This window comes from Labrus bergylta, chromosome 13 (assembly GCF_963930695.1).
Source record: "Labrus bergylta chromosome 13, fLabBer1.1, whole genome shotgun sequence".
NCBI classification, from domain to species: domain Eukaryota; kingdom Metazoa; phylum Chordata; class Actinopteri; order Labriformes; family Labridae; genus Labrus; species Labrus bergylta.
The window spans coordinates 13,830,894-13,847,279 of record NC_089207.1 but is presented as its reverse complement, the minus strand read 5'-3'; the positions used below and the strand labels follow the sequence as shown (position 1 = coordinate 13,847,279).

The following is a 16,386-nucleotide window of genomic DNA, read 5'->3' as shown; positions in this document are numbered from 1 at the left end:
ACCTAAAGTTCATCTCCTGAGTTATCCTCTGTGCATCTCCACACTAGGTCCTCTGCAACGCTGATTACAGACAACATACACACATGAATAGAAAACATCTTTTGCCTTTGTCTTTTCATTTCATGATCACTTATCTGAAAGAGACAGCTGGCTTACTCCTACCAAGCTTTTTCCCACTGCTGATAAAGAATGAAACACATATAAACCTATGGACTCCTAGTAGATCAAGCACAGTAGCCAAATAACTCTACTGAATCAAAGTTATTTTTTACTCTTATGTAATGATAGTTCTGAACACACAAATGTTTGAATTAAATCTAATATTTTTTTTGTAATATGCTTTTTTATAGATATAGATTATAAGATTAAATGTGTCCACTACTGAATATGGATAGACACAACTCTAACCTTGCTTCCCTCTCTACATTTGTAGATAGTCCACAGAACAGCAGTACCCAGCGCCTTAGCAGTGGATTGGATAGGAAAAAATCTCTACTGGTGTGATGCTGAAAGGAAAACCCTGGAAGTGTCCAAAGCCAATGGCCTCTACCCTACCATCCTGATTAGCTCTGGCCTCAAGAACCCGACAGATCTAACTTTGGACCCCCAGACAGGGTAAGTATTATTTCATAACCATAAAGCTTTACCATAATGCCTTTATGTTTCTTCAAAAGGATTGGGGTTTTTTTTCATGCTTAAGGGAGAACTGAAAGACAGTCTCATTTTATCAACCAATGAAATCCATCAATCAATCTTTCAATCTTTCGGAGAGTTTGAATAAGTCATTATTCAGCTGGTTAGGATCCTTATTTACTGTCAAAGCTAAATAAAGCTGATAAATATCATTCGGGCAGGGTAGAGTACATCCAACTGTATGCTTAAGAAAACTCACTAGTTCAGTGTTGTGTCAGTATCAAATGTGATGGTTATGTCAGAGCAATGTAAGTAGTTGTTCCTCTTTTTTCTAAGGGACACCTGGAATTTCCTACCTTTCCTTTTGCACAATGACTTATTATGGATCACACACACAACACCCTATATAAACTGTGGACCACATGAGCACCCAATGATAACAAAGGGACACAGTTTCTCCCCTGATTCTTCCCAAAGTCCTCCATCATCAACCCAAAAGTATTACTTCTATTTGGGGGAGGTTCGTTGTCTTGACACCAGTGACTCAAGTACTCTACTTCCCTCAATAAAAAGCTTTTATTCAATGAAAGAGTTCTGGGTGGCATTGCTGTGAAGAAAGAGAAGTGTCCTTACACCTTCACCTTGCCCTGTATACCAGAAATGGATCCACATGTACAGTGAGCTGGTAAATCCTTGGTGCTTGATCTTTCAGAGTGACACTTTATATGTTTCTATTTAGCTAGAAATGTAGTTTGAGCTTTTGGTGAATAATATTGGACAAAAACTATGTAAAGGGAAAGGTAAACCCAGCCAACTCTCCTCATGCCGACCCTGCTAACACGTTGGTATAAATATTGGAGTAAACATTGTAACATATTGGAAATATGTCAGCTACAATCCACACAACATGGACAAGCCATCCATCTAAATTATGGGGTTGCTGCGGCTTGGTGGTGGAGTTGGTTGTATTTCAATTTGAAGGTTGACATTTCTATCCCAGCTCCTGCATTTTACCTATGGAAGGATCCTTGGGCAAGACACTGAACCCCAAATTACTCCATGTTGAATAGCTAGCAGCATGCTAATGTGTAGGAATGGGATTAGGTAGAACTGGTGGGTACTTTTTATAGCAGCATGCTTCCTCATGAGTGTATGAATGTGTATATAATTGGATTATTTTGACATGTGCGTTAATAAGGCTTTGAGTTTTCAGAAAACTAGAAAAGCGCTGTATAAGTACACTCCATTCACATATCTGATAAATACCAGGGTAAACACAAACCACGATTAAAACCAAGCTAAACTCAATCTAGGCCTCATGGATTGTCACTGTCAAGCATACTACTAGCCAGTGTGAAGGTATTGGATAACAAACTGGATGACCTCCATGCCAGCAGTATTTATTTTGTTCTTTATAGTGTATAGCTGTACTATATAGCACTTTGAAAATGTGCTTTACTTCTTACTAGGTATGTGTTCTGGGCAGACTGCTGTGAACCTCCCCACATCGGCCGTATTGGCATGGATGGCCGAGGGCAAACGGTTATCATTGACACAGAGATCTATAGCCCCACTGCTCTCACTATCGATTATACCAACAAGAGGCTCTACTGGGCAGACGACAACCACATCCTGCTTGCCAACATGGATGGCACCCAAAGACGCAAAGGTGAGACTAAGACATTGTCCTGACTTACAGCTAGTTAGTGGGAAGATTGATAGCACCCTGTACTGTCTGTTTAATGTAAGGCTAGAGGCAGCAACTGGTTAGCTAAGCTTGTGACACAGAATGAAGACAGCTGTACCTTCTTTGAAGCCTGACTTTAGAATTGCATTGTGGATGTAAAAATCTTAAAAACATAGTATATGTACTTACAAGTGGAATATTTCTCTATTATTTATGGTATGAAACATTACTAAACTAACTAAATTGAATAAAAATGAGTTTAATTGTAGCTTGGCATAACATTTTTTCCCTTTCCAGTGTCTTATGATCACATCCAAGGGGTAATGGCTCTGACTTTGTTTGAGGACTTTATTTATTGGACTGATGGGAAGTCCAAATCCCTTCGACGTGCTCACAAGACAACTGGCGCTCAAGGGATGGAGCTCCTCAACTCTTGGCAAGCCATCAAATCCATCAAGGTCTACCACTCGCTGCGCCAGCCTGAAGGTATGAGGTCCATCTGGCACTTATGTTCGTTCTATCCTCCCATGCTGAGTAGTTGGTACATGTCTTCCTTATTGTTTAGAGAAGGAGATTGTTGGCGTAATACATTATGATTTTTTTTTTTCTCCTGCGCAGTACCCAAGCATCAGTGTCAGATTGCAAATGGAGGATGTAGCCACCTGTGTCTGCTATCCCCTGGTGGGGAACACAAATGTGCCTGTCCCACTAATTTTTACTTGGCTGCTGATAATAAGACATGCCTCTCCAACTGCACCTCCAGTCAGGTCAGCAGCATTTCTCTTCCCTCCCACTTCTTCACTTAGTTTAACCATGTCCTTGCTTTTCTATTCTGATCAGAATTTCTCCCCTAAGGCAAACAACTCTTACTCCTCTTACATGTACGGTGTATTTTAGGAAGTGGTTTTGTATTGATTTTGACTTTGACTTTGGCTTTGAAGAATGTTGAAGCAAAACTTTATTCATGTAGACTTCAGAAACCTGTTTCTAAGACGTATTTCTGTTTTACTAATAGTTTCGCTGTGGGACAGATGAGTGCATCCCTTTCTGGTGGAAGTGTGACACAGTGGATGACTGTGGGGATGGATCAGATGAACCTGCTGACTGCCGTGAGTGTCATTTTATTCAAAGGTTGGCTTCAATCAGTACTATAGCAGAAGAAGTGCATCTATTTTGGTGAGCTTTCAGGGATAACAAACTCGAGTGGAACTGAATGGTTGTATTTTACTGTTTTCAACCTTAATGTAATGACTTTTTGTTTTTATCTTATTCGTTCACACGATTATCACTTAATAGCACCAGTTTCTACTGGTTTAGACCAAGCAATGACAGAATATCTTTATTTTATAATTGAACTCTGAAGGTATTTATGAGATTAAGTTGAGTTTATGCCCTTTCCAACAGCGGAATTCAAATGTCAGCCTGGACGTTTCCAGTGTGGAACTGGTCTTTGTGCTCTCCCTCCTTTCATCTGTGATGGAGAGAACGACTGTGGTGACAACTCTGATGAGGCTAACTGTGGTAAGCATGCAGCAAATAATGTAACCGCTTATGTTGAAAATGTAAAGAGTTCTTCAAAAAACAAAAACATAATTGCAACTTGCTGTTTCTTGTGTATTTTTGTTGCATTCTTTAGAAACCTTTCTCAGAAAACCAATGAAGTTACCTATAAGTGCTTTAAAGACTTTTTTTTTTTTAATTACTTTTCCCAAACTGATTATTTGATCATTTTACAATTCAAAAACAAAACATTTAAAATATTTATTGCTCCTAGTTTTTCCAAAACTGGAAATAATGTGATACTTTCATTAGATTCATATTAAAGGTACAATATGTAAAATTTTTACACTAAAATATATAAATGAATGAAAAATTTAATAAACCTTTATTACATATTCTTTATGGTTGAGCACTTGTTGCAATGGAAACACCAGATATTAGGTCAAAGACTGCTACATAAGGAAGCGGGAGCTGCTACTGAAAGCTTTATTGTTTTGATTGAGAGCCCTCTGGTAGCCAAATTTACACACTGTGTGTTTAATATAAACCAAAACGTCCAACTCAATGTTTGAGTGCAAACAAACAGTGTAGACGGTACACTGAGTTCAGAACATACTAGGCATCAAATTAATTTAGCAAACTAATTTAAAATATGTTTAAATTTAAATTACTGTTGAAAAAATTGGAGAGGTTATATGTTAAAAAAATTGCAACGGCCTTAGTATAGTTTTATTCATGTGAATCCACTTCGTTAACTCAATCATGCTACATTTAAAAAGCTACATTAGCATACAACGATTATTAAAAATAACATTAAACTGTCAATGTAGAGGTTTTAACGAACTGGTTTTATTGAGGTTTTTGTCTCTACCACTCGATGGTCTAAATATAAAAGTTGATGTCTGTCTTCTTGGACTTCTTGTATTTCTTATTGATGCCACCTCCTTCTGCTCTTGTCCATTTTTTTCTCTTTCAGAGACATACATCTGCCTGTCAGGCCAGTTCAAGTGCACCAGGAAACAGAAATGCATCCCTCTTAACCTTCGCTGCAACGGTCAGGATGACTGTGGTGATGGAGAGGATGAGACAGACTGCCGTAAGGCCTTACATTTTTACATTTAGACTCATTGTCTTCGAAATGGCTTCACAGAGGTTTTGATGAGCCACTCCAAACTTGGCAACGAAAAATCTTAGATTTAAATATACCTTTTTTTGATGTTTTTGTCATTTTGAGAAAATGCTCATGATTAAGTTAAACTTGCGTAGCGGTCTTCTCTTCAGGCTTAATTTATTTTTGTGCTTGGACAAACTTCATGACATTACACATTCTTCATTAGATATTCCAAAGGCATCCCTTGTTATGGCCGATTCCTTTGCAAAGAGATTAGTTATTGAATCATGCAGAGGATAAGAACAGATTTTCTCTGCCATGATGTAACTCATCAGAATATCACACCCTATTCAAGTCTTTCCGACTGCTGCATTTGTCTTGCATGTGATTGCAAGAGGGGTGAGAGTGGGGGAAGCAAATGAAAGGAAGTAAGGAGGAGAGAACAAGGGTTTAATTAAAGGAAAGCTAATTACTTCACCCCTTCTTAGACTCCGCAATGATTGGATGTGGTTGTGAATGCACTTTTGTAATGATCACTTGAGCGCTGAAATCAAAATGCTAGCTGAAACAATGTTAACCACAAGCGGCCCCTGGAACTGTATGAAACACTTCTACCTTAAACGTATGTAATGTAGAAGTGTTGCGTTTGGGAGAATCTAAATGTTTCCCTCCTACTTCTTATATTAATGAATCTTTTTATTACAGACAACCTAGATTATTTCCACAAACAATGTTTCTTCTTCTTACCTTTTCCTAAAGCTGAAAGCACCTGCTCTCCAGACCAGTTCCAATGCAAGGCCTCAATGCACTGCATCTCCAAACTCTGGGTTTGTGATGAAGACCCCGACTGTACAGACGGGTCAGACGAGGCTAATTGCGGTAAGTTATTTAAATCCACTTAACCACTTTTCACACTACTTCAGGTATTTTTCAGTTACAGGACCAGGTCTTGTTTAAAGCTGAATTATTTGACACCTGGCTTCACTTTGTTCTTACTCGTGTCTTTGACTTATTCTTATTGGCTTTCTGATTGTGCTTAGGAAGAAAGCAATGAAGCACATCTTATTATAACGGTGTAGCATCGTTGTCTTTGTTTGTCTGACATAGTTGTTGCAGAAATTAGTGTTTAAATACTATCTTTACATACAGAAAATCAAGCATGCATGAAGTCAGAAAATCCAACCGAGTTCCTCCAGAAAACAACCTACATACTGTATATATGTATATGCACACACAGACCGACACCATAATGTTTGTCATGCTAGTCAATGGTTGCCGCAGGTCTTGCCAGTAAAATAACTGGTTTCTGTTCGTGGCAACGCAGAAGTCCACGACCCGAGCTCCATACCTCGATGCATGTTTTTTTTTACTTTTGAGTTGCCAACTGCAGCTCGACGGAGTCCAAGAAAAATGTCCCCAAGGGGACAATTAAAGTATATCTTATCTTATCTTAAAAACACAGATTTTTCCCAGTGTGCCAAACAGAGCACTAAGTAAACTTAATGTTCTTTCATTTACAAGGTGTGATCACTTTACCGGCATTATAGCCAATATTCACATTAATCTAACAATATTTACAGTCAGCTAAACACAATAGCAGTTTTTCATTCATGATCAATAGCATTTCATGGGGACGAGTATTGTATGAGTCCTTGAGAAGAGCCAAAGATGCTGGTAGATTGTTCCCAAAGGGTCGGTGTTTGCGGAGCCGTGCAAGGCGTGTGAAAACAGGTTGTAAGATGGGAACACTGTCACAAAGAGTCCATTAGTGTCGTATTGTGATTGTTTGCCTGCTTTCTGTCCTTTGGGGTAGTGTGAAAGAGATTCTTTGTTGGGGATTATCAGTTCTCTGAAAACCAAAACATGTTCTCTCATGCCAGCCTCATCCACTACAAGAGCCAGATTCTTTGATCAAGACAAAAGCCCAAAAATGCAAAAATCCGTAAAATAAAACAACATAGAAATAAGTATTTGGACTGTTTCACTGTTCTGTTTCAATTGAAATGAGCTAGTTGAAACCACTATTCCCTCTGAAGTTTTCAAAGATCAAATGTGTCTGCAGTCATGAAAGATGACACAAGCTGTCAGTGTGTCTGTTGGCCACACTGTGCATGTATTGTCTCTCTCATTTATGTCACCCCCTTTTGTCTCTTAATGTGTTCTCAGTCTCAATAAATCAAAATGTTGAAATATCTGTAAGCAAAGCCCAAGATCAAGACTGACTAGAGGACTACTAGAAGAGTTGTTTTCATTTCTGTTTCAAGGACTAACCGTTTTCTTTTAACAATAAAAACTCTATTGATGGTTTTATGGGTCGTTTTTTTCCCTTTAGCTTCCAGAAATCTGAAGTCAAACACTGAACAAATGGCTCTTAATTACAAAGAGGGAATTCACTCTTCCTTACAAATGGTGGCTAACTATAAGATTGCAGCGGTCTGTATCTTGAGTCATATTGGTTCATTGATTTCATGACTGAGAAGAGGGGACTTTTGCAAACTAAGTTATGTTGGACGTAAAAGGAGAATAGTGGAATTTTCCAGATACACCAAAACAACTATTCATAGCCAAGGACAATATCAATAAAAGCATCTCGTTTAACGTTGTTGATTATCTATTGGCAAGAAGTTCTTGCTAAGCTTAATTGGTGAGAAATCAAATTGAATTTGTGGGCCTCAAAGACTGTACTGTTGTCTTGCTTCAGTCCTTTACAGCCATATTCGATCAATTTCAAGTGCAGCAATGATCCAAGTCTTCCTTCAGTCAGACTGTTTTTCTGTTGTACGTTCAGGATCACATCTCCTCCTACACTTCTCAGGTCTTGCTGCTGTTACTTCCTGCGCTGGTGTCACCTGCCTCATCTTGAAGCCTGTTATCTGAAGTTTTCAAATCCAGACGCTTTGTAGAGGCCCCATGGAATCTCATACACATGCACAACGTATAGCATTACCGAGAGATGCGCCATGTTTTTCGAAAGCCAAAGAAGTATGCATCAGGCGTTGTTCAGGGGCGATGGAATGGGGCATTTCAAACAGGGCAACAGATTATATTGTTCACAACCCACCTTATGAGGTTTAAAATTGACGGTAAATTGACACTGTGATATTATTTCATCATCCTCAGGAAGACAGAATGTTTTAAAATGAGATGTCATTAAAATGTCAAATTTGCAAAAAAAACACCAAACCAGCTTTTTCACAAGTTCAAGGATATAAGGATTGATAGAGCATATTTAATATATTGTTTGATTAAAAGGTGTAGTTGTCATCTTGCATCCATTGGAGGCCACCCGGCCCTTCCACCAAGTGTGTTTGTGTGTTTTGGCCAGATGTTGATTCTTCATAACCTGATCTTTGGAAGTGTAAGAACAAGTGTTGTCAGGGTAATCATCATTGGAACAGGATTGTAATGAGAGTGTATGCTTTGATGTGACAGGTCTCCTTTCTATAGATTGCTCTGTAGGTAGGTTTAGGTTGGTTTCACTTTTATGTGAAGTTTTTGCTTCTGCTTTTACGTTTATTCATTTTTGAAGACGCCATCATCGTATTATTTATTTTTTTATCCAATTACCGTGTGTGTAATGTTTACTCCTGTCATCTGGTGATAAATCAACTCTGAAGTTCTTACAGCGACAAAGACATGCTGCCATATAGCTGTTTTATTTTCACTTGGATTTACCTCTGACCATTTAAGTCAGTTTTGCTTGTTAGCTTCGTAATGAGCCCTGACTTGGCAGGGAAATGTAGCTTTTTTTTTCCCAGTGTCACATCTTTTATAAGCTGTAAGTGACTGAGCTGCTTCCTAATGAATTACTGCCTTGTGTCCTCTGCTGCTGCTCTCAGCTTTCTCTCCCGATTCCCTGCTCCTGCTGTCATGTTTGAAAGAGATCCAGGCAGATTCTGCCATCCTCCGCTTTTGACGCATCTCTTGCCTAACTGATAACAGCGTTACCTTGGCCATTATCCCTGATGATGTCTGCACTAAAGTGACTTTTTAAAGGAAGCTCTCAGTATGACTTTAAAAACCCATTCTGGGGGAGTATTGCTGGTGCAAATATTAAACCATGTGTACTTTTTTTTTAAATCATGCAGTTACTCTTGAATGATTTTAACTCTTGCCATGAATTTTAACACTGAAAAGCTACATTTTATTTCAAGATTGAACAACTCACCAGGATTTTTTAACAACTGCAAAGTATATTGGCACATAAACACACACACATACCCACATTAACTTAAATTTGTTTTTTCTCAAGTCATAATCCTTGTATATAAGATGATTAGAGCTTGTTTTTCTTCATGAAAAAAATATATGTTCCCATAGTATTTATATTTTCATTTTCTCTTTTAGAATTGGAAGATTTTCTGAACTATTATTTTCACATTTTAAAAACAGAATCTGATCTGATCTAATCTATTATCTATGATTGAATATAAACGTGGGCATTTTACTTCAATCAAATGAAAAACATTAAAGACTGAGTGGGTAATCGATACCCAGAAAAGCTGCTTAGCTGCTGTCAATGTCTTAAAAAAGAATGTGTTGAAAGTATCAGTACCTGTTTTTACCTGCTACTTGTTAGCACTGATGGGACACTGGCACAAAACACTAAAATGTACAACAAGCCAAACCCACTTCTACAGCATTTGTTGTGTTCTTATATTCTCTTGCATGTTTTCTTGAAGAAAGTTCAATTTTGGCAACTTCTTGTCACAAATTCTATGGAGGATGATTTGAAGCACAGTCAGGTATTTCATCTTACGGTGTGTTAGCCTCTGGTGTGCATACTGTGTTTTGAACTCGGTGTCAGAGTTGCTCGGGGAAACCCTGAGGAAACGATGATTACACGTAGAAAATATGATAGCAAGCACACCATTAATATTCATGCTCTTTGAAGCCATTTTCATCTTGCTGTTTGTTTGCTCCTCATGAAAAAGATGAAAAGACCTGCGGACCTCATGAATTCCGCTGCGAGAATAACAACTGTATCCCAGACCACTGGAGGTGTGACAGCCAGAATGACTGCGGAGACAACTCAGACGAGGAGAACTGCAGTGAGTACCTGGCTCCTTTACCTTCTGTCAGCTCTGTTTGTTCATTTTCATAAGTTGTTGACGATTTATACACCCGCTGAAGACTCAAAGACGTGGACTTCTCTGAAGACCCCTGAGTGCCCCTCCTCCACCATAACCACCCGAAGCCCCTATCTCTCAGACACACACACATACACACACACACACTTGTTTCAGTGAACTCTGGCTTATGAGCCGACAATTTATTCATTCATGTGCAACTCTTTCAAAACATGCTCTTATTGTCTGTTCTGCCTCTGTGAGATGTCAGAACTCCTCTCTCATCCCTTTAGGAATATTCACTAGTTTCATGTCCTATTTTTTAAATATTTATGAGCACTTTAAAAGAAAACTTTTATTTACTTTTCAAATGAATAAGGTAACATATTCAATTTCAGATCTTTTGTGCTTTTAACTCCTTGTGCGTGTGTGTGTGTGTGTGTGTGTGTGTGTGTGTGTGTGTGTGTGTGTGAGAGCGAGGGGGACTATTATTTGCCTGTATATCATACGGCTGTGTGCATACTCTCTGTGTGTTTTTGCCGAGTATGCATCATTTATGTGATTTATTAGGTGCTTATTCCCCGTACCTATTAATGTCACTTAAAATGCAAATAAAGGCCTGTCAAGTGTTGGCTGGCAAAGAATTAAGCAGGTGGACCAGCAAACGGGAGAGACTGCAAATCGGATTCTGCTGCAATGGCTGCTGGGAGTCTTTGTTTCAGCACAACTCATAACACACACACACACACACACACACACACACACACACACACCCACCCACTGTGTTAGCTACCAGTCCATGATAACAAGCAGTGGGCCCGCACATTGGATCTGATGCAGCTGTTTAGCTGAGCCCTAATATTGTCCTCAGGGACAGGCTTTCACTAAATGATACAAGATCTTTTTTTTTTCTCCTTTGTGACAGCAGCAGCAATGAATGTATTTACATCTTGATCTGCTTTGATAGTTTCTCCATTTCTGATACAACACGACACTCATTACTGAATTCATGGCAAATCATTAGCATGTTATTCTAAACAAGGACTATTACACTGATAACCGCGTCGGTCTGTTGTGTCTCATGATGGAAGAAAACTTGTCCTATTTATTTAAATCTATAACTAATTGTTTGATTGTTTGTTTGTTTACACTTAGAGCCCGTCACGTGTAACCACAAGGACTTTGCTTGTGCCAACGGTGACTGCATCTCCTCCCGATTCCGCTGCGATGGAGACTATGACTGCCTAGATAACTCAGATGAGGTCAGTGTTTTTGATATAAGTTAAAATGACTTATAGATCAATACGAAATGTAAATCCATAAAAGTGCTGCTTTTGTTGTACAAATATCAACCCTGACACTAAATTCAGAATAATGTACTCACGCTTCAAAAGGACATTTTTCTGTAGTATCTAACCGTTTGTTAATGTTCTTTTAAGATAATTTGTTGTCATTAAGGGGTCACTACTGGCTTGTGTAAAAATGACAGTTTAGTTTAAACAAAATGAAATATCATGAACATTATACAAAGGACATGGATGAGAATTACACTTGCAAATTACAGTGTGCACAGAATTAATTACAGTATATACTTAGCAGACTGTTATTTAGTGGGTAATTGATCTTCTGTAATGTGTGTTGGTGTCTGAGCTTTTAGCCCAAGCATAGAAAGGCAAAACATATCGGATGGCAATGTTGCCACTTGCAAATAAAATAATCCCATTCAACAAATAACTCATTGTGTCAGGACAAATCCCCGCTATATTGTTGCTACACTCCAAAACAATGCTGGATGGAAAGTATAGATGGGATGAGCTTTTGTATTTTCAGGTACATTAGTGCACTAAATACCCGGTCTTTGCTTTTTACCCAAACAAAGACTGCTAGTTTTGTTCATAGATATGCATGAGTATCTTAATTTCTTAATCTTTGAATTACCATTGTAATTCAACACTCTTTATAATCTGTAAGGAAAAATGTCTTCATCTAGCATGGCATGGATATGCAGAGATTTTTTTTTCCATTCAGACAGAAAATGCCCCATCAGTGGTAATGATGCAAAGCAATGTGTAATTTGAGGTTTGTTAATATCCTGCATTCTTCTTCTGAATGTATTGCTCTGTTCAATATTTTCCGCACAAATATAATCCGTCTCCATATAATGAAATGCAACCCTACTTACACAATGAAAAGCAGAACAATGCTAGCTGTTTGGGTCAGAGCAAAATGTAGTTTAAGGAAAGAAAGATGTCTTTCAGTCAACATTCACAATGAATGTTAAATTATTTGTAACGGCTCTCATTGGCCAAATGGTCCATCCTTTTCTTATTTTAACATCCAACCCTTCCCTTTAAATGGAAGAACACAGTGAAGAGGAAATAGATTGATAAATTAACATTAAAGTTTAAAAGAATGTACTGTACACTTATAGTAACAGGCCACAAACAGTGGTCTTATTAAGGGGTTGGTCATCTCTCAACTGTAAGACTAGAAAAGGGCTATACAAGTCTATGACCATTTACTATTTACCTGCTCAATCCTCTTGAAGCTGCAAAGCTAAATTAATGACATTGACCAATCATTTTGTAATTCTCAGTGTTGGGGACACTGTGTTCCAAAAGGCAAGATCTCAAATGTCCACATGCAGTTAATATGCATTCTAAGATGATTGTATTTGGACAATAATCAATCTATTTATGTTGTGTTTTTAATGTCTTTGTTTGCAGAAAGGCTGCGAGGAACGATGTGCTGAAGACCAGTTTCGGTGTCAAAATAACCTTTGCATCTCGCTTAAGTGGCTGTGTGATGGTCAAGAAGACTGCAAGATGGGGGAAGACGAAAAAAACTGCCAGGGAACAGGTTCAAAACTTAATGAATCTTGTTTTTTTTAAATATCACATCACACATTAGTATTACTGAGTCAAACTTCAGAATCGAGTTAGTGCTTAGAACATTACCTTTTTAATGACTTGTGTTATATGTCTCATGATCAATATGGGAATACCAACGTCTTCAAGTTTCTTACATAGAATTTATAGTAAGGAACTGTTTTTGATTTGACATTAATTCCATTATTTTTAACCCAGACCAAAAATGTAACTAACTTGTGCAAAGATATTTTGTCCAAAATACAATGTACATGTGGTATGCAGTTATAAGTAAAACTATCAAATGATTTTGTGTAGGAGTAGATTTGCTCTTTTGAGTACTGCTGTCTATTTGTGGACAAGTACTTTAAGGCACTTTGTTCAGCGGCAGCTAACACACACTATAGAACCTGCAGAACAGCAGCATTAAATGTATTTTGGGGGTGATGAGTTCAAGTTGTTTCCTGTCAAGAGCCACATTTTAAGTCAGCATTACCTTTATGTGGATTTTTCTCCTTGTCATACAACAATAAACTGTAAAGGTCTCACCTGCATGATTTCTAGCCGAGAGAAGGCAAGTTGTTGACTGATATATATTTGCCCTTTTCAGTGGTCCCTTCATGTTCTGTGAATGAGTATGTGTGTGCCAGCGGAGGGTGTGTGTCAGCCAGCCTGCGGTGTGATGGACATGACAACTGCCTGGATGGCTCAGACGAGGTCAGTCCAGCTTCATGAGACTCATAAAGATCAACCCAAAAATAATTTGTCTTTTGAGAAGTGCAACTTTTATGGTGAGGGGGGCAGCCTGTCCAATCATAGATCAAAATTGGTGAATACATGAGTCATTCAGTGTTTTAGATTCCTGTGATTGCTGACAACATCACTCGCAGGACACTTTTTATGATTTATGGTGTTTTTTTTTTTGCCACCAGATTGGCTGTGTGAAGGAATGCAGAGAAGATGAGTTCCTCTGTCTGAATCGTGCCCACTGCATCCCCAGGCGCTGGCGCTGCGATGACGTATTGGACTGCATGGACCACAGTGATGAGGAAAATTGCAGCCAAGGTACGCACGTTGTGACCTTAAATGAGAGTGTTTTTGGCTCTTGTATGCTTTGGGGACTGAAATTATGGGTTGAATTAAAAATCATATTCTCATAGGCTAACCTAAATCTTCAAATAGACTTTAAAATGTAATATCTGGAATGCCTTATCACACAGTGTATTTCATTAAGTCATGTGAACCATTTTAAACATCTAATGTTCAGGGGAAGAGAACAACAGAGAAAAAAACATATTTCAGGTAACCGTGGAGCACATAGAGGTAGAGGTGGTGATTTAAAAGTTGGGATGAGATGAAAGACAGAAGGCATATATGGTAGAGGTGGGGGAAAAAATATACAGTATAGTATCAATATTTTGTGTGCCAATATTATATTATCTCATGTTGGCCAAGTATCGATTTTTACTATGATATTTTAAATATATATATATATATATATATATATATATATATATATATATATATATTTTTTTTTTTAACCGCTGAAGGGGTTGCACAATTATTTTTGAACAAGTTGCATTGTAATGAATTCATGTTAAAGTTGGATTAGACTGAAATACCAGTTCAGATTGTGAGGTGCATGCAGCCTTTTACAGGGTTTTAATATCATCATAGTGTTGATCAGTCAGTGGGCTTGACTCCCACTCTGTATGAATAAAACGACTCAAGAGGGATGAATATTTATATACTTTATTTAGTTTTTAGTTTAGTGTAGTTGACATAATATGCAGTTAAAAAGCTTAATCGCAATATATTGTATCGCAGTACTCAGCATATCGCAAAATGTTAAGAATCGCAATAGAATAGTATCGTGTCTTCAGTATCGGGATAATATCGAATTGTGGGGCCTCTGGTGATTCCCACCCCTAGTATATGACATATTGACCCAGGGCTGTCTGAATCATTATGTGAAATGAGTTACTATTATAATTTTCTCATAAGAGTTTCTGAATCATATCCTCTGTTCCATTGAATGCACTTTTCTAAATTCCTCCTGGTTTCAAGTAATGGGGACCATTCTGTTTAATTGCAGGTGCATTCTTCTGCCGAGCTGATGAATTCATTTGCAACAACACGTTATGCAAACTCCACACATGGGTGTGTGATGGCAAGGATGACTGTGGAGATAACTCTGATGAAGATTCAGACATGTGTGGTGGGTTTGATATTGTCACTTTCATTGGAACAAATTTGACACATTTTTTACAAGGCACAACGTTTCTGTTTTCCAAGCGGGAATATTTTAGTGTTTTTTTTTTTTTTTTTTCACAAAACATATCAAATCATTGTTTTTCCTGTGTGTTTTGAAAGACATATCCATTAGTTTGTTTGTGTCCTGTCATCTCTAGCGAAGCTTCCCTGTCCTCCTACAAGGCCCTTCCGTTGCAGAAATGATCACGTGTGTCTACGTGCAGACCAAGTGTGCAACAAAGTGGATGACTGTGGTGACAACTCAGATGAAGAAGAGTGTGGTGAGCACAATTGCCCTAATACAGCACTGATATTTAAATGAAGCAAACGTTTATAAGAAATTGCATTTGAAGTTATGGACATTTTATTCACCACACGACGGAAGTCTCGATAATCTTATACACAGGATCCCCTGATGCTCCTGCCCCCACAGGGATGCAGATATTTGTTTATTAAGATATGAGAGTTTAAAATATTCATTTGGGCTGGCATAGTGTTTGGTCATAACTTCAAAATGTGGTTGACTTTTTGATGATGACAAAAAGGTTTTTTTGTCACATTTTGTGTGTCTGTAAGGTACAATTTTAAGTTAGGTTATTATTTTAAACTCCAATTAATTCATTCCAATGAATAAAGCTAATAGAGCTAATCCTATCCAGGAAAATGCATTTGTGTCAAAATATGTGTTTATTGAGGCTTTATCATAAAAAATACACATGTATCATTTTTAATTTTATTTCAGTTTGTTTGTGTGTAAAAAATAGCTTTATTTTATTCTCCAGTTTGCCCTTTAATAATGGCCCTTTAATTGTGTCCTGACGTGTAACCTCAGTACAAGCCGCCTGCAAACGACAGCACAGAGCAGACTGGAAAAGGAAGGGACAAATCACTTGATTCATCTTTCATTCTTTCTCCCCCTCTTTCCGCCATGCATCTTCCTCTCTGAATTCATTGGTACACCCATTCATCTCTTACCTCACTCCATTACCTTTCACCATTCTATGCGTCTTTCTTCCATCCATCCTTTCAAACTCACCTCAATCCCACCGTTCCCTCCATCCGCCTCTCCATCACTCCCTGATGTCCTTCTCTTCCTTCTCTCTGCTGTGCTCAGGCTTGGTGCTCAGCTATGAGCTATGGAAGAAAATGTACACTTAAAGTTATGTAAATTGATGAGGAAAAAAATGCAAAAGTAAAACTAGCCTAATCTAGACTGTTTTTGTAGGCTACATCATTATCAAGCTGCTTCCACTGGTATTGTTTACA

At 38.1% G+C, this 16,386-nt stretch overlaps 1 protein-coding gene across 1 annotated transcript in view; it reads left to right on the top strand.

The window, feature by feature from the left end:
• The window catches only part of lrp1bb (low density lipoprotein receptor-related protein 1Bb), a 138,655-nt gene that overhangs the window by 95,065 nt on the left and 27,204 nt on the right, over positions 1-16,386 (top strand). Inside the window, exons 54-68 of the mRNA XM_065962263.1 lie at positions 434-615; positions 2,103-2,302; positions 2,618-2,806; positions 2,939-3,087; positions 3,336-3,429; positions 3,725-3,841; positions 4,797-4,916; positions 5,691-5,810; positions 9,866-9,982; positions 11,156-11,262; positions 12,727-12,859; positions 13,478-13,584; positions 13,800-13,932; positions 14,963-15,085; positions 15,279-15,401. Coding sequence (XP_065818335.1) covers positions 434-615; positions 2,103-2,302; positions 2,618-2,806; positions 2,939-3,087; positions 3,336-3,429; positions 3,725-3,841; positions 4,797-4,916; positions 5,691-5,810; positions 9,866-9,982; positions 11,156-11,262; positions 12,727-12,859; positions 13,478-13,584; positions 13,800-13,932; positions 14,963-15,085; positions 15,279-15,401 — 2,014 coding nt within the window. The remainder of the gene's footprint in view (positions 1-433; positions 616-2,102; positions 2,303-2,617; positions 2,807-2,938; positions 3,088-3,335; positions 3,430-3,724; positions 3,842-4,796; positions 4,917-5,690; positions 5,811-9,865; positions 9,983-11,155; positions 11,263-12,726; positions 12,860-13,477; positions 13,585-13,799; positions 13,933-14,962; positions 15,086-15,278; positions 15,402-16,386) is intronic.